The 26,411-nt window shown below is 40.8% G+C and overlaps 1 protein-coding gene across 1 annotated transcript; it reads left to right on the top strand.

Annotated features, from left to right (window-relative positions):
* Positions 1-358: 358 nt before the first annotated feature.
* Positions 359-26,411, top strand: mxra5b (matrix-remodelling associated 5b). Its single transcript, XM_059343162.1, has 11 exons — positions 359-592; positions 2,650-2,779; positions 6,578-6,819; positions 7,841-7,992; positions 8,760-12,325; positions 13,610-13,751; positions 16,197-16,332; positions 18,842-20,041; positions 21,062-21,269; positions 22,103-22,324; positions 23,617-26,411. The coding sequence occupies exons 1-11, from the start codon at positions 405-407 to the stop codon at positions 25,726-25,728; spliced, it is 8,298 nt and encodes a 2,765-aa protein (XP_059199145.1). The 5' UTR covers positions 359-404; the 3' UTR covers positions 25,729-26,411.

The raw sequence follows: 26,411 nt of genomic DNA, 5'->3' as shown, positions 1-26,411 counted from the left end.
TAAAGTACAAGTACCTCGAAAATTGTACTTAAGTCCATTACTTGGATAAATGTACTTAGTTACATTCCACCACTGACAACCTGAGGATATTTGTCTTCATATCCCGTATGGATGACAGTGTCACTGCTTGCAAATCCCCTTGAGTTAAAGGGTTGAGTGTTTTTGGGTCTGCATGAATAAAACTGACTTGACGTGTGTGTATGTGTGTGTGTGTGTGTGTGTGCAGGGAGAGAGAGAGACAGAGAGAGAGAGAGAGAGAGAGAGAGAGAGAGAGTGAGTCTTCCATCTGGATTTTGAGAAATGTCACTGTGGTGCACTTTGCTGCCCTCCATCAGCCTCCACTTCCTTTCCTCTCTTTGCTCAGTGATAATCCCTGTGTGGCTCCTTCCTCTGGTGGAGTGAAGATGTATCAGAGTGTGTGTGTGCCGGCGGCGCTGCTGACTCTCCTGGTGCTGGCGCTGGTGGTGCCCCACGGCCAGGCCTGTCCCAGGAGCTGTAACTGCTACCAGGCCAGCGAAGTGCACTGTACCTTCCGCTCCCTGCTCACCATACCTTCTGGCCTGCCTCTGCACACACGCCGCATCAACTTAGGGTAAGGGAATGCATGTCAGCACATACACAAGAACAACTTTATGATAAAGTGCTTTAACCCTCTGGAGTCTCCAAAAGCGCTAAAGCATGGGTTAAAATGACTTAAAAAAAGACACAAAATGACCAAAAAAGACACAAAATGACCAAAAAAGACACAAAATGACAAAAAAGACACAAAATAACTAAAAAAGACACAACAACAGACACAAATTGACCAAAAAAGACACAAAATGAGAAGACAGAATAACCAAAAAAAACCCCACAGCAGACACAAAATGACAAAAAAGACACAAAATTACAAAAAAAGACACAAAATAATGAAAAAAGACACAACAGACACAAAATGACCCAAAAAGACACAAAATGACAAAAAAAGACACAAAATTACCAAAAAAACCCCCAAAAAGACACAAAATCACTTACAAAGACATGAAAAGGATTCAAAAATGGACAAAATAGCCCAAGACTCCATAGAGTTAATGTACCTTGAAATCCAGTGGAAGAAGTATTCCCTTAGTAACCCTTACTAGAGTAAAAGTACTAAAACCACACTGTGAAATGACTTCACTACAAGTAAAAGTCCTGCATTTAAAACTTACTGTACTTAGTCACTTTCCATCACTGTTAAAAACAAACCCACAGAGTTTAAAAACAAGGAATCAAACTATTAAAGCAACTACAAGTGACTTTCATGTTTGTGTTGATTCTGGCGCCCCCTGTGGACAAAAACAGTACTGTTTCCATCAGCACCCTGTAATAAATATCTTGATCTGTAAGTAAGACGCAATTTATTTTTGATGCTATTTTACAGTACAGTACAAGTACCTCAACAAGTACCTCAAAGTTGTACTTAAGTCCAGTACTTGAATAAATGTACTTAGTTACATTCCACCACTGACAACCAGAGGATGTTTGTCTTCATATCCCGTATGGATGACAGTGTCAGTCTGACAGCCGTATATATCGACGGCTGTCATATATGTGTGTGTATGACACAATCTGTTGTGACAACAATACCTCAAATATTGTCAGCTTGTCCACCAGCTTCTGTGAGCTGGAGCCCAGTTACAGACCATCCATACAATCACACACTTATATTAACCCTCTGAAATCTTGGGCTATTATGTCCTTTAAAAAATCTTAATTTTTAACTTTGACTTACTTGATAAAAATGTTGAACCCAAAAGAAACAAAGGAAAAAATCAAATCTGATCTTGAAAATTATGTTTCAAAACACAGAATTTTAAATGTTGCAAATAAGAACACAGGTTGCAAATATAAAATATAACAGGTAAAATGAGGATAATCTCTAGTTCTATATTTTTATACGAAATATATTTGACATTATCTCTGGTTTTACTTGGCTGAATATCATCCAAAAAAAATCTGGTATTGAGTTTCAAGCCAGAACTTTAGAGGGAAGCTGATGGAGAGACTCAATGCTGCTTCATTTTTATGTCTTCACGTCATGAAGAAGTAATGTGCAGGTGCTTTCATGGACTCCAGAGGGTTAATAATAATAGTGTTTATTTTCTGGTTCTGCACTGGTGGATGTGGTGTAGCTGTAGATGAAAAATACTATAAACACTCAAGCAATGTTACATAGAATAGGTATTTTTATGGGAAGCTCCCCTACAGTTTTTATATCACCTTTCACTTCCACATCGCTGTTGTAAACACAAACAGCTGTTCACGTGCATTTGTTATGATTACATTACTTATTGTTTCAACTTTGCTAACAGCCAAATATGAAACAAGTGCAGCAACACAAGATACTGCAAGCCAGCTGATATTATTACTCACTAGTTCAACAGCAAGAAGTCCTGGAGCTCGGTCATGGGATTCAAAACTGTAACATGACAATGGAGAAACAAAGTAAACATTGTTTCAGCCACCAATGTAAATACATGTATTGATTTGTAACCACGTCTCACAGCTTTTTTTCATTAATCAAACAGACATTGCACATACCTGTCGTGGAGGAATGGAGCCAGTTCAATAAGGTTTGTTGACTTATTGCCGTCTCAGGTTGATGATGTCGTTTCTGTGTCCCTGCAGCTTCAACAGCATCAGCAGGATCCAGGACTCGTCTCTGGCTGGGCTGAAGAAGGCCGAGCTGCTGATGCTCCACAGCAACGACCTCCACCACCTCCCAGATGAAGCGTTCAGAGATATGAAATCATTACAGGTAAACAGAGAGAAGATCAACAACAACATGCATTGAAGCCTTCAATATTAGGGTATAGGGGAGCAAACTAACAAATTGTTTTGGGGATAAAAAAACATTTAATAGCCATTGTTGTGAGGCAGTGGAGTCTAGAGAGGCCACTTCTTTTTCTGCTTTATGAAACTACGCCATGGTGGAAAGTAACTAAGTAGTCCTAGTAGTACTTAGTAGTAACTAAATACATTTTAAATGCAGGACTTTTACTTGTAGTGGAGTAATTTCACAAGGTGGTATTAGTACTATTACTTAAGTAAGGGATCTGAATACTTTTCCACCACTGCTAGTTGTTGCTCATTGTAAAAAAAACCCAAATATATTCTGGTGACAGTGAGCCAAAAGTATTGCAATGCATTACTCTACACAGAGTGTTGTATTTATTGTAAAGTAACTTATTGCTTACAATGGGTGTAACCACTGATACTGTAGTAACTTGCCCTACTGTGCTGCCAAAGACAGTATTGGAGCCCTGTTGGCCTCCATGCAAAAACAAACCTAGGATCACCTCTGGATGCATGACCTCATCACTATGCATCCTGCAAACAGCTGTGTTTAAAAGGGGAAAATAGCATTAAAAATAAATTGCGTCCTACTTTCACTTGCTTCCAAAACACATGCATGTGATGGAAACAATACTGCTTTTGTCCTCAGGGGGTGCCAAAATCAACACAAACATGAAAGTTACTTATGGTTGCTTTAATAATTTGACACCTGTTTTCAAACTCTGTGGGTTTGTTTCTAACAGTACTTAACTACAATTTTGAGGTTATTGTACTTTACTTGAGTATTTCCATTTTATGTAACTTTATACTTCTACTCCACTTCATTTTGAGGTAAATATTGTACTTTTTACTCCACTACATTTAGCTAACAGCTTTAGTTACTTTTCACGTCAAAATTTTATATAAAATCATGATACTCCAGTTACTTTCAGTGTAAGCATGGAAGCAAATTTCAACCAATTTGTGTGAAAAAAAAATCCTGGAAGTTAGAAGTTTCTCATTATTTTGCACATTTAAGGTAAACAAGACTGCAGTTTATGTGGATTTATGTTGTAAAACCACTGACTTTAGGTTTACGGCAAAAAAACTTCTGGTAAGGCGTTAGAAAAGACAGTTTAAACAGTAAAAACATTTACGTAAATGCCGCAAGTGAAGTAGTTACAAGGGTCACGTGACTACCGCAAGTTACGTAAAAAACGTAAGTTACGTTCCAAAAATGGTTCACTTTTTTTAAGCACTTAAACTTAAACTTTGCTTGGCTGTTAATCATAACCACGTCAGCAAGATGCCGGCAGACACATTATTATTATTTAAATCTCGTTGTACTTGTTACAATGACGATAAAGATATTCTATTCTATTCTATTCTATTACAGCAGACGGTGAAATACGGAGACATAGCTTGTTTTCCACTGCTTGTAAACATAAGCTATAGTGACGTTTTTGACGAGAGAACAGCCAACATTGAGCATGTCCTGAACTGTCCTTTGCAGAACCAAACTAACGGTGCTATATTGTGAAATATATGGCTGTAAATGGGCCAAATAAACCGTCATTTCCTCACATATTAAACCTTTGACTCTTTGGAGAACACATATGTGAAAATCAAACTTGGAGAAAGTCTCCACATAATTTACTGTAATCTCTCTGCAGCCTCGGGCGAGGACGACCAAAGGGGCTCCTGCACTTTCTCAGATGTGCCTTGCTGCAGAAAGCTTAACTCTTAAACTCTGGACATGTGTAATACTTACAGATTACATTCTGCAGAGCTCCCTAACTATGAGAGATGAATGCAGTTAAACTGTTTGACAGAACAGATTTCAGGTTTTAGCAACATGAGTAATGCAGGGATTACCAAACTGTAAAGCATTTGTCAGAGGAGTTTGGTACAACTTAAGGAGGATTTTGCACTGATAAATATGCCTAAATCTCGCTGTCATATTGTTGATTAAAATTGATTAATACAGGGATTAATTTTTCATTTAATCTGTGAAGCAAGTGTGCAAATTAATATAACAGTTTACACGATTCTGTTCACATTTTTCAGCACATTTTTCTAATTTCTGTACAGCTAATGCATAATTTATGTGCCATCATTCTTTTCACTGCTCAGTGACAGGAAACACACTGGACATTTTAGCAGCAACCTAAGGGCAGAGTTAGCAGTCCGTGGGGAAGTGATATTACTCAACAAGCAATTGTTCCCTTCATCTCCCAGGCAGATGCTGATATATCTGCCATTGTGTGATAATAGGATCCATATTTCCATGTGCTGACATCTTCACGTGCCAGATCTGTCAGCAGCTGGAACTCTGCCAGCTAAGTAGCCTTCCTGCAGAGCAGATTTATCATAAGCCTCGCAGAAACACTATTCCACAACATGGTTTTCATGGTGTGCCTTCTTAAAATTTGGTGAGTTCTTCACACATGACCAGAATAGCAATAGATCCTCGAGAGCATTCTGCTTAAGGATAAAGAGCTGAATTTCATATTTGAAAAGTTGAAGACCCCCAGTGCTAGAATATCCTTTTTAGTCTTTTTCTGCTTTGAATCGATAAACTCAAAGCATGAATATATCGTCCGGGGCTGTGGGCTGGTTTTTTTTTCGGCTCAGTTTTTACATGTGAGGTCATGTGCACAGTCTGCATTTGGTCATTTTTTCCTTACAAAGAGTTTTCTCACCCACCTCTTCATCCTTATTAAAATTCCTCCCACGTCGTTTGTAATAAATTCAATGGTAACACTTTACAATAACCATCATTTATAAACGGTAAACAGATAGTTTATTAATGTTTAATCATCATTTATAAACTGTTTATAGGCCATTTAGAATGGTAAATACATAATTTATTAATGTTTAACTAACTACATCATTTATAAATGACAAATAGAACATGTACATAAATGTAAGTTTATAGTTACTTTACCATAAACAAACCAGTAAATTGTAATTAATAGTTTATTAATAGTTTTAGTTGCACTCATTTTAACATATACCTTTAAGAAATTGGTTGGCACTTGGCACTTTAATGTCATGTTAATAATTGATCTATAAACCATCTATAAACATCACTTAGTTGGTTATTGGGTAACGCTTTATATTAAGGTCCTTGTAATAACCATTAATTAACAAGTAATAAGGCCCTTGTAAGTCCTTACAAGATGCTTATTAACATTATTGTGTGTTTATAAGCTTATATAAGTGTTAATAATGGCATTACAAACACCCATGACCCACCCATTATGTCTTTGCCATGCCTTTATTCATCTTATTTTGTTTGCTTATTGATATTAAAATATACTTTATTGCTCATCTATTATAAGTTAACTATAAGTTAACTATGCTTTTTGCAACTACCGGATCTAAAGCGAGAACAATGTCTTATTACTTGTTAATTAATGGTTATTAAGGACCTTATTATAAAGCGTTACCAATAGTTTTAGTTGCACTCATTTTAACATTTTAACACCATATTAAGTATGTTAATGATTTTTAGATGATTCATATACCTTTAAGAAATTGGTTGGCACTTAGCATTTTGTAAATGGTTAATAGTTGATCTATAAACCATCTATAAACATCACTTAGTTGGTTATTGTAAAGTGTTATCAATTCAATTTATTAGCATGTGGTGTCCAGTTACAGACTTACAACCACAGCATAGCCTTGGTTTCTCTATCGGCTTTGATGCCTGATATTTAATTGCTCCTCTAATCCTTCATCTCTTCCGCTCACTCCATTTCCTCCCCCTTCCCCGCAGATACTTAAGCTGAGTTATAACAAGCTGAGAGAGATCTCTTCTTCCCTGACCTTCTCTGGCCTGACCTCGCTGCTGCGTCTGTACTTGGATCACAACCTCCTGCAGCACATCCACCCCCGGGCCCTGCTCCAGCTGCCCAGCCTCAGGCTGCTGCGTCTGCAGGGGAACAGGCTGCATCAGCTGCACCCTCACACTCTGTGCACTCTGTCCCTCCTCAATACATATTACTTCTCTACTCTCAGGTGAGCTTCAACACTTAAAGCATAATGTAATAATCACTGGTGGGAAAGTTTTAGTAGTTTTAGTTTAGTTTCAACATTCTTAAAAGAAAAGGAAACACTACCACTGTGGGTTTTTGGTATTTAGCAGGAGCTCAACCAATATGGGATTTTTAAACTGATACTGATTTAGAGGGTAAAAATACATTGATTATTAATATAGTGGCCAATTTAATGAATTTAAACTGACCTTTTCTACATAGGGTGTGGCCTGATTTTGCACCAATATGTGACTATATGACTATAATGTACATATATCTTTATCTATTTTATTGTATTATTATGTATTGTAATAGCACTTTGGAAACCTTGTGTTTGCTAAATTTGTGCTATATAAATAAAGTGGATTAGATTGGATTGGATTGGATATAATAGGTCTCAAAATTATGGTATTTTGACACACATTTTGCCTTAAATCAGGGGTCTCAAACTCAAATTACCTGGGGGCCGCTAGAGGCAGTATCAAAATGACCAAAAAAATACACAAAATTACTAAAAAAAACGAACAAAATGACAGTAAAAAAACTAAATTACTAAAAAAAAGACACAAAATTACAAAAAGACAAAATGACTGAAAAAACACTAAATTACTAAAAAAAAAAAAGACACAAAATTATTTTAAAAAGACACAAAATGACCCAAAAAAGACACAAAATGGCCAAAAAAAGACACAAAATTACAAAAAAAAGACACAAAATTACAAAAAAATAGTAATTAAAGGGACCTTCCACACACAACACGTAAAGTGCCATTGATATAAAACTCACATTAAACTTTCATATCAAGGCGGGGGCCACAAAATATCATCACGAAGGCCAAAATTGGCCCACGGGCCGCAAGTTTGAGACCCATGCCTTAAATGAAATTATTTCTATAAAATTCTGATTCATTATTGAAGCCTTATTACTACTGCAGAGGAGCTTGGGTCTGAGCATGAAGGTGAGGATGGAGATGATCTTTTCTGTGCTCTGTTCCCCTCCTGTAGACACCTGGACCTGTCCAACAACAGTCTGACCTCTCTGAGCAGAGAGACCTTTGCCACAGCTCCTCTGCTGGAGACTCTGGTGCTGCAGGCTAATCCGTGGAGCTGTGACTGCAGAATGAACTGGTTTCTCCCTTGGAGTTTGGCTCACCCAGGTGATAATCAACTCTGAAATACGAGTTGCTTTCAGTTGTTGCTTTGTCTCTCAGGTGCACACGTATTTTATGGGGGTCAGGGATCTAAAAACACAGCGGTTAATGCTGCATGTAGGTTGCTTGAGTGACTGAAGGAGATTAAATAGATAAGGCGATAAAGTGAGAAAGAACACAGGGAATGGATTGCGAAACACAAGACTCTTTTCTTGATTTTTCCAGTCCTCTTAGCAACATTTTAGCATTGGATAAAAGTACTTTTTAATACATCTGGTTCTGTTATTCCCAGTACCTTGACATCTCTTCACCTGCTTTTCATCACACAGTCGTCTCTGTTTTCTTTCATTTTCTGTATCTCTTCCAGTTTGTCTTGTGGCTCATATTGAGATGTGAAAGAGGGGTGGACCGTGAAATGTGTCTCATTGATATGCCAGACTTAACCTGCCATGACTAATCAACGATGACAGCATTGATGTGTGCAGGCAGCTGAAATATAGGCTAATGATTGCTGTGTAATAATGAAGTGATGCATTTTTCTGATTTATGGGTCGATGGAGTAACCATACCAAATTACTAAGAGATATAAAGGGTAATGGATGCTTAAGACGAGCTGGCATGACTAATATATGACACCACTAATGTGTGCAGATAGCTGAAATGTGCACTAATATGTTTGTATAGTTGCTATGCTATTATACACAGTTGATATACCAGAGATGGCAAGGCTGCCGCTTATGACATCATTTCCTCTGCCTCACTCTTTCAATTAGGCTTAATGAAATGTCCCGGCGGCCCTCAGTGTCCAATCTGCACCTCGCCCGACTCCCTTCAAGGTGAAGGCCTGCTTGGCCAGACTGACCTGTCGTGCACCTCGCCTGTCATCCTCTCCCCAGGAAGAGAAACACCTTCGGAGGTAGAACTCAGTGAAATCCAATCAAGTGAATCCTTCAGGGAGCCTTTAGGCACAGCTTCTCTGGGTCTGTCTGACCAACAGGGGAACAATGTCGACCTGGTTTGCAACATCACTCACTCTTCTGACTCTTCGGATATTGCACCTCCTCCTGATCTCTCCCTTTCCTCCTCTTCACCTCTCCCGCTTGCTCTGTCACTCTCCCTGGACTGCCCTGTGGAGAGACAAAGCTATGAGACACTGTGGAGGATCTTAGCTTACTACAGTGAGACTGCTGTTCGGCTGGAGAGGGAGATCATGCTGAGCAAAGCCCCGACATTGGCCTACCGCTACAGGCAGGCAGCAGAGACAGATGGATATTATCACACTGGAGTCAAAGCTTCTGTTAAAGCCAGACCACAGTGGTTGCTACAGTCAGCCATTAGCATTCAGCTCAACAGAGCGCAGTCTAACGGACACAAAGTTCAATTGATATATTCAACAAGAGTCTCTGCTCATCCGGACCCTGCTTCACAAACCCCAACATCCTCCCCATGGGTGCTGATTTCAACTAATCACACCACCACAGCACTGGTGGCAGTAGCAGGAAGTAAGGTGGAGCTACCATGCCCTGTTTTAGGTTATGGTAACCCTAAAATACAATGGATTCTCCCAGATGGATCCAAGATAATCCCCCATTCCAGCAGCCTAGACGGTAGGCTCCGGGCTTCAACTTCAAGTTTGCTATTGAACAAACTGCGGCTCTCAGACAGAGGGGTCTACTACTGTGTAGCCCGGGTTGGTCGGGATGTAGATGTTCTCCCCGTGCGTCTGGCAGTGGAGGAGTCTTCTGTTCCACCTTCAGGAGAGCAAGTGGGTTCTCCTGTCACTGGAGTCGTTGGAGAGCCGGTCAGTTTGTCCTGCAAGGCGTCAGGTTCACCAGCACCTCATATGAGTTGGGTGTTACCAGATGGAAACATAGTTCGGAAGGGGTTAGCTGTGTCTGGTGGGCTCACCATACAATCAAATGGGAGTCTGTCTCTGCCTAACCCGTCTCGGAGGGATGCTGGACATTACCGCTGCGTTACGATCAACCAGTACGGTAGTGACTCTCTGTCAATGCAGCTGGAATTTAACGCGCAACACCCCCCTCTACTTAGGACTTCATATCCAACAGGGCCACAGTCAGCCGCTGGCCGGTCAACCCAGATACGAGCTCCATTACTCATAGAGGAAGGATCAGGGGATGAAGAGGAAGAACAGAAAACTGTTGTTGGCACTAGAAGGCGTCCAAGACCTCTACAACCTCCCCCAAGCAGACGTTATCCAACCGGACAACGTAGACGTGTACCAATAAGAGAAGGCTCCCCGAGAAGAGGAGGAAGGCCCATATCATCCACGGACCAGAGAAGAAACCGCTTTGAGAACAGACGTAGAGTGACCACAAACAAACAAAGGATAGACCCCAAGAAATGGGCGGACCTCCTGGCTAAGATACGACAAAAGACTGTTCACACTAATGACAGCCAGCCCATCGCAGCAGGAAAGTCTACAGCTGAACCGCTGGAAGGAGACAATAGTGGGGACACAGGAAGGCATGAGGGAGATGATGATACAAAGACAGGTGGAGCTGAGGAAGCAGAAACTGAAGGGTCGTCAGTTGATGACGTTGATCTACAAGAGGAAGGCCTTCAGCGCATTCTCCCCGAGACAAATAAAGACACTGAAACAGACACAGAGATAAAAACAGAGAAGTCAACAGAAACACAAATAGATATAGAGAACGAGACAGAGACAGACACAGACACAGAGAAACCATCTTCAGAGACGGTGACAACCCCAGTGACACAGAAAGAACCAGTCACATCCAAGTCAGTTTTGGGAACAAATGAAATTGTCCCAGAACAAGGTGGAGGAGACGAACCAGAAGCCAACACCAGTACATCTACCATCAGGCCTCAGAACCCCCGGCAGGGACTTTTCCCTAATTTGGTCCCAAACTCTCGACCTCAAAGCCCTTGGAACCCTCGCAGGAGGATCGGACAGCGGAGACGAATCGTCAACAGGCCCAGGGGGCGACCTTTGACCCCACCCCGACCTCTCCCTGACCCTACAAACCCAAGGCCACAGACTGCGACACCTGACACTACCACAGATCACATGAAGACGTTGCTGCTGACATCCACAACAGCATCTACAGCTATTTTATTAACAAGGAGTGACCATATTGGGACTGCTTCAAATAATGAGCCGAATTCTCCCTTCCCCCCTGCTTCTAACACCCCTAGTATCTCCACTTCAAAACCTGCCTCCCCCTCATTGACTCCCTCTACTCCCTCTCTCACCTCATTATCCCCCTCGCACACAAAGACACATATAGACATTGTGACTCACTCAGCCAACATCCCAGACAGTGCAGAGTCCACTTTCTCTAACACACCGACACCAGCGCCCACTCGCTCGGATACTGCAATCGCAGCAACACATGCGCCACACACGCGCGCCAGGACACAAACACATGGCATACAGACACACACACAAACACACACAGCCTCAGGCAAACATGTTGATAGACCCTCGAGCAAACTCAGTGAAGAGCAGGAGAGGAATTTGTCGGGTGCACCATATGTGTCCCAATCCTCCACCTCTCTCTCGCCCACTCCTTCCTCCATTGTTTCCTCCAGTGCAGCTACAACTGCTACTGCAAAAATCACAACAACTCCTTCTACTACTCTCAAGAGCATATCCACTAGTTCTGCTGGAAGAACTACAAGTTTATTTACTACTACAGCTGGTGAGGACAAACTCGCCACAAGTACTCCCATGACTACAAGTCCAACTATATCTCCTACAACTACGATTATTATCCCAACATCTAGCACTACCAGAAGTACTACAACTACTACCTCTACTACTACTACTACTACAACCCCTGTTCTTACATCTACTACTCCTATTACCACTACTACTCCCTCAACTACCCCATCCACTACTTCTACCACAACTGCTATTCTTACATCTACTACTCCAACTACTACAACCCCTTCTACTACGACCACTACTGCTGCTACTAGTACTACAATCTCATTTAAAGCTATTCCCACAACTCTGCCTTCTACTACTGCCACAACTACTAAAACTACTACTTCTACTACTAGTACTAGAATTGCCATCTCAGCCAAAACTTATCCAACTACAACAAGGGCAGCTACACCCAGTACCACTTCTAGTACTACTACAACAATGACTTCAACAAGTACCAGAGCACCATCCAGAGAGAGGCCGGGCGTTGTCCATGTTGATCCCAGAGGGAGGTCTGTAACTGGGGGTCAGAACCAGAGTCGACCCCCTACTGATTGGAAGAACCCTGGAACTAACTCGATTCCTGATTCACACAGCAGCCGGCCACGCTGGCCCCCCTCTTCTTCACTCCCTGCAGCCCCTGGGGTGAGTTTAAATAGATTGGAATAACATAATATTACTATTTTGTGGATTATTTCACCCAATATGGGTTTTGAAGCGAGCAAATACATTACGACGACAGACAAGAGCCAAAATAAGGCCATGATTTGCTCTTTATTTGTTAATTTAATTGCTAATTTATGTAATGTTTCCCCATTTTTCTCCTCCTTGCTTTTCAGTCATTCATTCAATTAGTCATTTATTTGAGTGCACTCTTAAATGTAGTTTGCAATTCATATATATGAAGCTATTTTTCTTTGTTGTCAGCTAAGTGGAACTCAAATTAACATTTCTTCTCTAAGTGAGTGCTGGCCCAGAAAATAATAACACACACACACAAACACACACACACGCGCGCTCACGCTCACACATACACATACACACTACACCCGACTGTGCAAGCCCTCGGGCAAAAGCTTAGCAGAATTGCACAATAGAACTGAAAATAGTATAATCTGTATCCACATGACCTGCTATTAAACCTGAGGGATGTTTGGGACAATTCTTCAATTTCATGGATTTTCCCGAGTTTTGCCAGAGTTCCCAACAGATCTAAGGAAGAGATGAAAAACATATGTTCCATAATCAGCAACATTATGTGTTTTGAGACCCTAATCCCAAAGGGATTTAAGATAATCAATTGTTAATTAATTTCCAGAGCTCTGTTGGCAAGACTCTGCAGACCAAACCACTGTGTCCACTACCAATGGTTCTGAATCTGGGATTACAGTAATGCTTTATTGAATTTGTGAACCTGAGCAATGTTTAAAAAATATTTACTGTTCAAATAATAAAAGTAATTACACACTTTGTACAAAAAACTTTTACTGCTATTACACGCTTTAAAAAAACTTTTACTGTAGATTTTCCACATAATAAGTTTAGTAACATCCATTCATACCTCCACAACTACGTTTTCATTCATCTATCATTTTCATTAGACTTTGTTTCTCCAAAATTGTTATCCAGATGGCCAAATGATCTGTTGATTACACTGTGGTGTTCATTTAGATTTGCTGTTTTGGCGATTAGACGATTCTCATTGTTATCCATTGCTGTACTCAAGTTGTTTTTCACTTGCAAGTCCTCCAATCTCATGCAATTTAGTTGAAAAATTACAAAAAAAAGACCAACACAATGCTGCAGTTTTGCAAGTTGAGTAACTTTCATTAGTGGAGCCACGCTCTCAGATGTCGTCTAGTCATAGTCATTATTTCTATTATTCATAACTTTGCCATTATAATATCTTTTCTAAAACTTTTTTTACAGGCCCCAGTAGTGAGATCCAGACCTAGGATTGCAGACCCACACATCAGGACGTTGTCTCTCCCAGCGGAGAGCACTGCCAGGCTGGCTTGTGAAGCTCAAGGAGAGCCGAAACCGTCCATTACGTGGACCAAGGTCGCCACAGGTACATACAGCACAGATTCAGAACACAACACCCTGAGAGGGATAGCCTGGATTTATAAAAGCGGGGCTGAATGAGGTACTTATCCATCCATTGACCCATTCCCTCGTCACTGTATTACCTACAATAGACGGTGGTCTGCATGACCCCACTCAGGAGAAGCAAGCAGAGTATCGGCATAGAAGGTAATTAATGTTCTGCTGAGGACGAGGGCAGGAGAAAAACATATATTTTTTAAAAATCCACCCAGACCTTGCTGCATGTCCACTTCAACTAGGGAGAGGCTGACCACGATCTATTGTACACTCTAATAAATAAAACATTGGGTCATCAAAAAAAAGTATTTTAATGTTTTCCACTAGTCCTGTTCAGATCACGTAAAGTTTAACAAAAAAACATTCAACATTGACATTCCCAGGTCATGTAAAACCAAAGATATGATAATAAGATAAGATAATAATGATAATATGTAATTTTGCATATAGTTTGTTTTGAAGAGTTGCAGCTAACAGGAAAATAAAAAACCTATAAATATACATGTTTTTATGGGACTTTTTTGTATATAGTTTTATTATATTTAAATTTTCCCTTTTTATATGTTCATATATGCATCCTATGTTTACATTTTCAAGTTCCAAAACAGTTCATTGAGCATATTTGTGGTTTTTATTGTAGTAAATAGTATAATTTTTCAACTCGGATTTCATGATTTTTGGGCTCAATATGTTGATAAAGTAGGTTAAATTGAAAAAATAATTGTCAGATCATATAGTTGAAGAACAAATGGATACCAAATATGGATATAGTAAACGTTTTTTATGTGGTACATGAAGGCCAAAATCTAAAGTATTCAAAAACGGCCAAAATAGGCTCAGACCCCAGAGGGTTAATCCAACTGCTACTATTACATTAATTCAAAGTAATGTTTTAAGTATGGTGAATTACCTTTTCTAAGTAACATGAACTTAATAATTGCCAACATGAATGCAAGTATTTAAGTTGATCCAACATCATGTTTTAAGTAAGGTGAAGAAGCTTTTTTGGCCACAATAAAACACATTTCAAAGTAACATGCCCACAAAGCAGACAAGGTTAGAGTTTTGGGCAACTTTGCCTCCTCGGAAACAGGATATTGTGTTTTTTGCTTTTGCCCTAAAAACAAACAAACACATTACTTAGAGGCCACAAAATACTGCCGCATTTAAGCCTATCAGTGACAGGCTACAGCTACGAGCTAACAGGCTACAGCTACTAGCTAACTTCACCTCGGCACACAAACTGTACTATCAACACTGCTTGAATTTCAGAGTAAGGAATTTCCAGTTTTTGTAATAAAGCATAAAATTACTTGCCGTTCACCACAACGCTGTTATAAGTTTCCCCCTGTGGTCATTGTTGCCTTGAACATTCCCGCTTGCGCATTCAGGAGACGGAAACTGGGCCGTTTACACCTCATCAAATTGTATTTTTCATTAACAGAACTTAAAATTAAATTATTTTATGATTAACTAAAAAATGTAAACTGACACAAGTCATGATAGTATATTGAATCAATAGGCATAATTTGTGTGTCATCCAAACTCAATAAAATAACAATTACAAGTAAAAAGTCTCAGAACTTGATTTTTTATTTCACAACAGTATATATATATATTTAACTACTAAAGGTCCTCTGAATTAGTTTTTAGAATGTACGTAATACACTGACTATGGATAAGTACCTCAAACAACCCCACTTCCATAAATCCAAATAATTTTTTTCACTGCATAAATGTTTAAATCAGGGTTCAGTTTTGTCTTCACTTACATTTAGGTAATTTACATTAATTACCCAGTTGAAGGCCAGTCAAATCTGGTTCATAGACTGATCTAAAAACTCACTTTTCCAGATTACTCATTAAACATGCTCTTTGAAAAAGGCCCCAGGGCTATATTTTTAATTATACTGGGGAACACAGAAATGCTTATTTTTCATTCAAAACTTAATTATATATATGGTATGTGAATACAACTATAATTTATATGGTGAACAGACCGTACCTTTAAATACTGAATAAGTAAAGGTTTGTATTTACATCCTGAAGTCACAGATTTGAAAGGAAAAGCTGTTTAAACTTTAGTGCATACTATAACTAAATAAATATGAACACATTTCACACTGATGAAATAACCCATTAACACCCAGCATTACGCACTGGCATGCACACAATAGGCTTTTCTCTCGCTTGCCATGTGGAAAAGACATATTGCACGAAAGTAATGGAACATTTTGTGCACTGCATCACTGGGTTTACTTCACGCTGTGCCGCTCGGCATGTCCCTGATCCTCCTTTCCTCTGTCTCTTACTCACTCTCTAACTTTCTTTCCCAATTTGTCTCTGTTTTCCCACTCTGCTGCTCTCTCTCTCTCTTTTGCTGTCTCTCTCTCTCTGACTGTCTCTCTCTCAGGAGCAGTGATGTCAATCCACTCCAGGGCTCAGCGTTTTGAGGTCTTGCCAAATGGCACCCTTATTATCCAGAATGTTCAGCTGCAGGACAGGGGCACATACATCTGCAGTGCACAGAGCTTTCTGGGTCGTGACAGGTGAGACAAACTGATACCAGTTGTGAATATTAATGCAACATATAACATTCAATTATAATGACCATGGGACAGAATATGTTCAGTATTAATTGCATCGTCTAGGGCAAACTGCAGTTTAATTTCTGATTATTATGTATGCTGTGTTGGTATTTTGCCCACTTTTAGGTGAAAAAACAGTTACAGGCATTCTTCATTTGACAATTTTTTATGCAACCTAGAGTCATATGCAAATGTCTCTATATAAAAATATGTATATGTATGTGTGAGCCAAACAGCCCCAACCAAGTATTCAAGAGTCATATAGATGGACATACTTTTCCATATTTAACATACTTTTTAAAATTGGTCTTTTGGAATATTCACATTTTTTGACACACTGAATATTAGGTCTTCATTAAATGTAAGCCATAATCATTATAATTAGAAGAAATCAAATAAATTAAGACATGGAATGTTTCATTCTGTGTATGGTGGATCTATATAAATGTTACTGACATAAATACACTTTTCTATGATATTCTAATTGATTGACATGCACCTGTAGTTTTATTGTCATTTTAACTGTATATTTGCTTAAAATATGTTCTATATTGAGTATGTGTTGGTATTTTGCCCACTTTTAGGTGAAAAAACAGTTACAGTCATTTTTCATTTGACATTTTTATGCAGCTAGAGTCATATGCAAATGTCTCTATATAAAAATATGTATATGTATGTGTGAGCCAGGATTCAGGTTTCCAGTTTGAATTTAGTGTGGATAGATTTGGGTAGTTATTCCAACAGATACATTAAGATTGGGCGAGAGGGAAGGTGGATGGCACAAACCCAGGGCTTTGACCCAGGAGACTGGAGTTAGAGAAAGAAACTAATGTTATACATCACTGATGTAACTGCGTCCGGTAATTCTGGATGAAAGTAGTTATTCTCAGCCTTACCCTGTTCTTTTACCTTAACCTTTAACAAGCGGTTTTATTGTCTAGCCTTAAGTAGAGCTGGATTATAATAATACCATCGGTTTTAAACAGAGACTGTGACTGGTTTGAAACAGCAACCCTTATTTTGTAGGATAACATATGAAACTCATGAGAGAAGCTTTGAGTGTTTCCCAAATGTATCATATGACATCCACATATAAATATATTTATGCATTTACAGCTGCATCTCAATGAATTAGAATACGATGGAGAAGTCCATTTCCAGTAGTTCAAGTGAAATAAATTCTCTTTTGTGACTGCTTATTTCTTTTATTAATAAATAACAGATTGTACAATTTTAATTTTTAAATTAACTTGAGTTGTAACAGGGTAGGCGTAATAAGCTATGCTTCAGCCTTTTCAGTCCAAATGTCTATTATCAATTTTATATATCTGTTTACTTATTGTTTACTTTGATCAATGTTTTTTTTCTGGTTTGTTACTTTTCCTTTAATGACATGTATTGACCGAAATAAACGGAAATGAAACGAAACGAAACGAAACGAAACGAAACGAAATGAAACGAAACGTTTCCATGTCCCATTTAGCGCGTCCACTCTTTTTCAGCAAAAATGAAAACCACCATGACCAAGTGCAACTTGATTTTACCAAAGTTTTTTTTTTTTTTGCTGAGGTTTTTCAAATTTTGCAGTGTGCATTCAGCATTTTTTTTTTTTTTTTTTTAAATGTATTTTTTTGGGCTTTTTCATGCCTTTAATGGACAGGATAGTTGAAGAGAGACAGGAAACAGGGGGCAGAGAGAGGGGAATGACATGCAGTAAAGGGCCGTCCGATGCGGGACTCGAACCGGGGCCAGCTGCAGCGAGGACTGTAGCCTCTACACATGGGGCGCCTGCGTAACCCACTACGCTACCGACCACCCGCATTCAGCATTTTTAATGCAACATTTAGTGTTTAATGTTTTTTGTGATTTTTATGTATTTTATTTAGACTTTTTTGTGGCGTTTTTGGGGTTTTTTATGCATTTTTATGCATGTTTTCGTGTGTGGTTTTTATGTGGGAGTTTTTGTAATTCTTTTTGTGTTTTTTGTAAAAAAAAAATATTTTTTGTGTGTTTTGTGTGTGTTTTTGGTTAAAAAATGTGTGTGTTTTTGGTGTGTTTTGTTGTGTTCAAAATGTTGATCCAGTAAGTCAAAATGAAAAAAATGATCAGGTCGTATAGGTGAGGTTGTGCTGAAAAAAAAACCCCAACATGGCATGGTAAACATTTTTTATGTGATATAGACAGGCAGAATGAAAACGAGTCAAAAACCAACAAAATAGCCCCAAACTCTAAAGGGTTAAATGTAAGCCATAATCATTATAATTAAAAGAAATTAAATAAAAAGACATGCAATGTTTGATTCTGTGTATGATGGATCTATATAATGTGTTACTGACATAAATAAACTTTTCTATGATATTCTAATTTATTGAGATGCACCTGCAGTTTTATTGTCATTTTAACTGTATATTTGAAATGCTTAAAATGTGTTCTATATTGAGTATGTGTGTGGTTTGCTCTTCCATGACAGATTGCTAACCACACTGGAAGTGTGGACCCGCCCCCCTCGGATGCAGCTGGCGAGCTACAGAGAAGTCACCATCCATCAAGGTGGAGAGGTGCGGTTGGAGTGCCAGGCGGACGGCGTTCCCAGCCCTCTGCTCTCCTGGGTTCTTCCTGATCGTTCTGTCCTGACCTCAACCGCCTCCTCCAGTAGTCGCATCAACATGGACGCCAATGGAACCCTCCATATCTCCGTCACGTTACCCAGTGACAGAGGAGTGTATCGCTGCGTGGCCTCCAACTTGGCAGGTGCTGCCAGTGCCTCAGCTCGTGTACACGTGTCCTCCCTGCCCCCGGTAATACAGCAACCCAGAGAGGAGCACCTGCTCTTGTCTCTGGGGAGGCCTGTTTATGCTCACTGCTCTGCCCGAGGAGCCCCGCCACCAACTCTGCGCTGGCGAATCCCAGATGGGACTCTAGTTCGCCCATCCCAGTTTCTACACGGCAACCTTTTCGTCTTGCCCAATGGGACGCTGCACATTCGAGGAGTCGGGCCTAAGGACTCGGGGAATTACGAGTGCACTGCGAGTAATGCTGTTGGAGCTGATAAGAGGACAGTGAGGGTAGAAATTGAAGGAGAAAAGAGCCAAGGAGGAGCGAGAAATGAAGGTGCAAAAGCAGTTGAAAAAACAAATCCTTCATCTTCACTTCATAAAGACAGAACTTTGTCCATCCCTAACCACCCCTCGCATCCATCCAACCCTGCTAGACTCTCCCCTCCATCGCCCTTTGATAAAGCCAGGACCTTGCCACTCAGCCCCGGCTCCTCTGGCTCATCTTTTCACCTTCAACAACCCAATTCCACTCCGAAAATCAATACACCAGTCACTGCCTCCCCCACACTCTTGACCAACATCAACAAAACTAAACTTTCCTCGCTCTCCCCACCCTCCACAGTTCTTACAAACAACACCAAAGTCTCAGCCAGCCTTGTTAACAACACAAGAGTTACTCCTTCTTCTCCCTCAGACAAAAGCAGACCCTCAGTCTCTGTGCATCCCTTGCCCATCTCCCCCTTCACTAAAGCTATAATTGTCTCTACGTCTCCCTCCATCACCGCTGCTCAATATGGAGCCGGTCTGCAGCTTCACTGCACTGTAACTGGCAACCCATCACCCATCATCATTTGGAGGACGCCCAACAGGAAGCTGGTGGACATGCACTTCAGGTAAACAGGATGTGGGTTTATGTAGTTGCTTAATGTGTAGCCAATGGTGGCCCTCAGTAACATTTTATACGGTCCCTTAACCCTCTGGGGTCTCCAAAAGCGCCAAAGCATGGCTTCTTCATGACATCCAGACGTAAAAACAAAGCAGACCAAAAAAAGACACAAAAAGACACAAAATGATTTTAAAAGAGACAAAATGACCAAAAAAGACACAAAATAACTAAAAAAAGACACAACAACAGACAAAAAATGACCAAAAAAGACACAAAATGAGAAGACAGAATAACCAAGAAAATCACCGAAGGCACAAAATGACAAAAAAGACACAAAATGACCAAAAAAAGACACAACAGACACAAAATTACCAAAAAAGACACAAAAAAGACACAAAATGACTTACAAAGACATGAAAAGGATTCAAAAATGGACAAAATAGCCCAAGACTCCATAGAGTTAAAGTCACATGAAATGCATGCATTATACACTGAACAAAAATATAAACCCCCAATGTCAAATCGATCCAGAACATCCCAAAGATGCTCTATGGGCGACATGTCCGGTGAATACTTAGCTCTGAGACTATTTTGGCTGTTTTTCAATACTTTTGACAATTATTTTCTCACTTTAACCTACTTTATCAACATATTGAGCCCAAAAATCATGAAATCAGAGTTTATAAAATTATACTATTACAAAACAACACACAAATATGATCAATGAACTGTTTTGGAACTTGAAAATGTAAACATAGGATACAAAAATTAACATATAAAAAGGTAAAAATTTAAAAACATTAATAAAATTATGTATTTACTGTTCTAAATGGTCTATATACAGTTTATAAATTATGATTAAACATTAATAAATTAATGTCTTTACCACTTATAAATGATGGTTATTGTAAAGTGTTACCAGTATATTTTGTAGGCTGTATAATTACTGTGGTAATTATGTTAGTATTGTGTCTCATTCTATATACATATCTTTTCTTATGTATGTTTGTCCACTTATCTATTCCAGTTTTGACCGACGTCTCAAGGTGCACCCTAACGGCACCCTCTCAGTCCAGGCGGTGACGGAGAAGGATGCCGGAGACTACCTCTGTATCGCCCGCAACAAGGTCTCAGATGATTATCGCCTGCTGCGTGTCTCCGTGGCGACCAAGCCTGCCAAGATCGAGCCTAAGCAGCCTCTCAATCAGATGGTGTCATTTGGCAAACCTCTGAAGGTGAGCTCAATGAAAAAGTGCACAATCATATTTCATCTCCGCCTTGCTCCCAATAACGATGTTTATGCAACAAAACAAATAACAGCAATTAGTTATATATCACAGGCAACATTTTCCACTGTCAGAAACTTGCACCATACCCTGACAAAAACTTAAAATAGTCCATCTTGCACACCTCCACTCTTGAGCTTTGAGAGCCTTATTTTCTGTTAAGGCACTGATGTGTGTTGGGTGTCTTCTTTTGCTGGGCGCGGTGCCAAACATTTCTACAGCTTCAAGCTGTGTCTTTGGTTGTTTTTTTGATCAAAAAGTGCCTCATATTTTTTGACTCAAAAAGAAAAGAACGACCTGTCAGGTCATAGGCTGTTATGAATCATCAGCAGCGGCCTTCGGGGGATGGTATTTCACACATGAATATTTAACAGCTCAATGAAAAACAATGTCAAGCAGGGTGAAATGCAAAAAGGAGGACACCATATTGTGGGAATTTGTTGCCCTTAATTTTTAATTTGATTTAAACATTAATAAGTTTTACATTTGTTTTTTGAAAGCATATAAATTTGTGGTTGCCCTGCAGTGTTTTCTACTGTGAGTTTTCTTTTAAAGGGCCTTAAAACAGCCCGAATGTGTTGTACAGTATGCATCACTTCTCCTTACAAAGAGATGTTGTTGTTTCCCAGCAGCTGTCAGAAGTTAAGATAAGCTTTTATTGATCCCTAAAGGGGAAATTCAGGTGTTGCAGCAGCACTAAGACAGAAATAAGTTCAGCTTTTATCAGAATAAAAGCCACAGAAACTTTTAAATGATGGCAATAATCCTCATGTTCCCTGCAGGTGGACTGCCAGGCTTCAGGACTACCTGACCCAGCTGTCCGCTGGAGCCTACCAGATGGAACCATGGTGAACAGCGTGTTGCAGGGGGAGGAGAGAGGAGGGCGAGCACGCAGGCTAACTGTGTTTGACAATGGGACGTTACTGGTTCCAACTGTGGGTATGGGAGAAGAGGGAGAGTACACGTGTTACGCTGAGAATCAGGGAGGTCAAGACACCATGAAGGTAAGAAACCGGAGAAGAATTTATATGACTCAGAATCAAATCAAAATGTTATAGTGGCTCCTTTTGACCCATAAGAACCCAGACCCAGTTATCCTTTAACCCTTAATAGGGCACTCATTGAAATACTTGCAAATTCCAAATTTCAACCCTAGAGAATATTGGAGGATATTACATACTGCCAGAATGTGTAAAAAAAACATACGGAACCGGGGGAGTGGGGTCATATTTTGAGAAAAAAGTTTACGAGATTGAAGTGGCAAATCTACTAGAAAAAAATGTGCTGATTAATGAGATTTAAGGTGGTGAATCTGTGAGAAAAAAGTTGCTTTTTTCCTCACTTTTTTCTCCTAAATCTGCAACTTTTTTCTCGCAGATTTGCCACTTTAAATCTCTGTAATCTGCTACTTTTTTTCTTGTAGATTAGTCACTTTAATCTAGTAAATTTGCAACTTTTTTCTCGAAATATTACCTCCCCCCCGGAGTTTTTTATTTTTATTTTGATTCATATTTGGCCCTAATACGCCGTCATAGTCAAATTCTCCTGGTACAAGTCTTTGAAGAATAACACGACTAAATTTTTCATTTTTACATTGGAGGCCAAGGTCAATAAAGTTAATATTATTATATTATTATAATCATACTGATTGGTCAGATGTCATGGTGTCACCGTCTGTGACGTAGCCTGATCTTTGCAGATTAGCTGGAAGAAATCCATGTGGTTCTACGACCAAACAGAGAGACACGGGGACCTCATTTTGATATCCGCTGAAGTTACCAAATATAGTTCTTCACCAGATAAAGGGTTAAAATTAGCTACTTTCTCACATTTCTGTTTCCAGTCACACCCACATTTTGGAGAAGTCACTTCTTGTCAAAATCACATGACTGTCACCACACCAGGGTGTTGATAATGTGTCGCTTAGGGATTTAATTTAAGTTAATGTGAAGCATAAATCTGAATATGGGAGATTCTAGAATATTTAAAGTGTTTGTTACACTGGTGTCACCATGGGTTCTTATGGGTTAAGTTGGAAATCTGGCCTTCAATTCTGGCATCCAACAAAAAAAACAGCAAGATGACATTTCCAGTAGTTCCTGGTTGATTCATGTTTGCCTCCAGTTTTTTTCTTTAGTTCTGCCATGAGCTAACACTGTGATGTAATCATGGCGTCTGCACTAACGGGGTCTATGACTCTTTAATTTAATTGTGCTTTAATTTGCTTATTCACATCAATAAATACGGATTCACTCAGTCGTTAATAAATTCCTCCATTCAAATCCAATCCTTTAAGGTCAAAGTAAAAGTCATGATGACGTCTCCGCCGACCTTCCCTGATGACAGAAGCGTCGTCAAAGTGCGTCAGGGTGCCACGGCAACCATCCGCTGCCAGGCGTCAGGAGTCCCTGCCCCGACCGTGACCTGGTTTTCTCCAACACACCGTGTCATCCCACGCAGTTTCGGCTCTGGTCTTTATTCTGAGCGGGTCGTGGTGGTTTCAGACGGAACTCTGGAGGTTCGTCTGGCTCAAAAGATCGACACGGGAAACTACACGTGCCGGGCGAGCAACTCAGCCGGGGAGAGGAGCATGGTGGTGGGCCTGGAGGTGCAGGCTCCTGATTATGGACTCACAGCCCAGGTGGGAGGAAGAGGGTGGAGCACTGGGACTGGGACTGGGACTGGTTTTAACAGTAGATTAGGGGGCAGCGTTAACACTGCAGGGACAAACCAGTATGGAGGCACAAGCAAGCTTGGGAGTGATAACAGCAGCAATAATGGCTACAGTGATAATAACGGCAGGATAAGAAACATTGTACCGAACACTGGCAGCAACGTAGCAACCAGTGGCTTTAATCCTGCCCTGAGGAGTGACAGTCGAGATGGATCGAACAGGCCTGTCAGTGGAATCACAACACAACATGGTAGCAGCGTAATCAGTGTCGGGGTGAGTGCGGCAAGGAATATAGGCTTTAAAGCAGATAACATTGGAATAAATCGAAACGGCCCTGGCGTTTTGAGTAACAGTAATAGTGTGAGCAGCACAGTCGGCGTAGAAAGGAACCCTGGGACTAATAATAATGAAGTCATTGCAGGGAAAGCTGGTAATGATGCCAACACCAGTAGAGACAATGGCAGGATAAGTGGTACTTCCAGAACTGTTGGAGTTTTTAGCAGCAGTGTGTCTAATAATAATGGAGCTGGTGCTGGCACACTTAGAGGAAATCCTTTTAGTAGTAGCAGTAGTGGTGTAGCTGCTGCTAAAAACTCTACTAACACAGTCGTGGGTGTGGTAACGACAGTGAAGCAGAGGGCGGTGAAAGGCCAAACTGTTCTTTTGCCGTGCCCCTCCCAAGGCTCCCCTCCCCCCCGTCTGGCCTGGCTCCTGCCCGGTAACGGCGTGCTGCCGGCTCCGTACTACGGCAGCCGGCTCACCGTGTACCGCAACGGCTCCTTGGAGCTGCGAGGGGTGCGGACCAGTGATAGTGGGACTTTGGTATGTGTAGTTAGAGGTGAAAGAGGAGAACAGAGGAGGATACATGTGGAGCTGCAGGTCTCTGACACACAGGAGGAGGCCAGACCTCCACACTGGGGACCGGCTGTGGAAAGACCAGTGCAGGAAAGTGTCGCTTCAATAGAGTCGCCGCGCCCAGGAGCCTCGTTGGATTCAGCTCGGTCGTTAAGCCCAAAGCCAGTGTTGCCTGAGAAGCTTCATCCAAGAATCGCAGCTACTCAAAAGCCTGTACACAGAGCGCCGTCTGTCCCCGCTGCACCTCGTCCAGTTGGCCCTCCACCTCGCTCCACTAGCCCCGTGTCGGAGCCAGCAGTGAGTACCAGAACAGCTCCCTTGTTGAGCATCATTAACGGAGAGACCCTTCGTCTGCCTTGTCGCCATGGATACGCCCAGGGCTCTCTCTCCTGGACCATGCCCAGCGGCAAGGTCCTGTCCCGGGGCGAGAGCAGCGACTCGGGCCGATATGTAGTCCAAGAGGACGGGACTCTGACGGTGCAACAGGCCTCCGTGTTCGAACGTGGCACGTACACCTGCAGGTCCACCAGCGGAGACTCCTCCTCCGTTTCAATCATCACCGTTCCCGTTATCGTCATCGCCTACCCGCCACGCATCACGGCAGGCCCCGCCCCCGTGACCTACACGCGACCCGGGGTTGCCGTGGAGCTGCCGTGCCTGACCATAGCAACGCCCCGGGCGACGGTCACCTGGGAAACACCAGACCTGACGCAGCTGAGGGCGGCTGGTCAGGCTCGTATTTATGGCAACCGCTACCTTAGTCCTCAGGGCTCCTTGGTGATACAGAACCCGACAGGTAGAGATACGGGATTTTACAAGTGCACCGCCAAAAATGTAATAGGAGTGGACATCAAGTCGACCTACCTGCATGTTATATAACGGGGTGCAGCAAACAACATGCAGCGGAAACACAGAGACGCCACCAGTCTGATTTACTGGTGAATGAACTCCTCTGACACCGTTTGTGTCCAACACGCCCAAAGGAACTGCAAGGCTCCGTGCAGGAGATACTGTTGAATCTCAGAAAAAGACTATACACACGTATATGTCTCATCTATGTATTTTTAATGTATTTTCAATACTGTATTTTTTATATCAGGAGTTAACAGAGTAAGAGATTCTCTGCAGATACAGAGACAAACACTAATCTGTGTTTAAGGAGGGATGTTTTATGTAGCTGGCGGTGCACCGTTAACCTGTTGTGCCTTGTTTTTTTTTGTCTGTCTCAGCGGTCTGAAACCCATTTTGAAGTAATGACCGAAGTCAAATAAAATGCACCACATATTTAAATGCCCGTATTTGTACCTGTGGACTGGTTCAGTGGGAAAACAGAGTAAGTGTTAAGTGTAAGCTTGTGTTAACATTTAGCTCCAGGTAATATGGACAACAATGTAAATCTCACTCCAAAAAACAGCTTTCTGGGTTTTACCATGAAGAGGGATTATGTTTCATTCTTCCATTTTTTTTTTAAAGGCCCTTCTCCAAAAAACAACCCCATATGTCGTTTGTACGGCAGCTCATTGTGACCGAAAGTTATTGATAAGAGTAATTATGATGAAGGC

This window comes from Centropristis striata, chromosome 10 (genome assembly GCF_030273125.1).
Source record: "Centropristis striata isolate RG_2023a ecotype Rhode Island chromosome 10, C.striata_1.0, whole genome shotgun sequence".
Taxonomy (NCBI): Eukaryota; Metazoa; Chordata; class Actinopteri; order Perciformes; family Serranidae; genus Centropristis; species Centropristis striata.
This window is presented reverse-complemented; position numbering and strand designations above follow the sequence as displayed.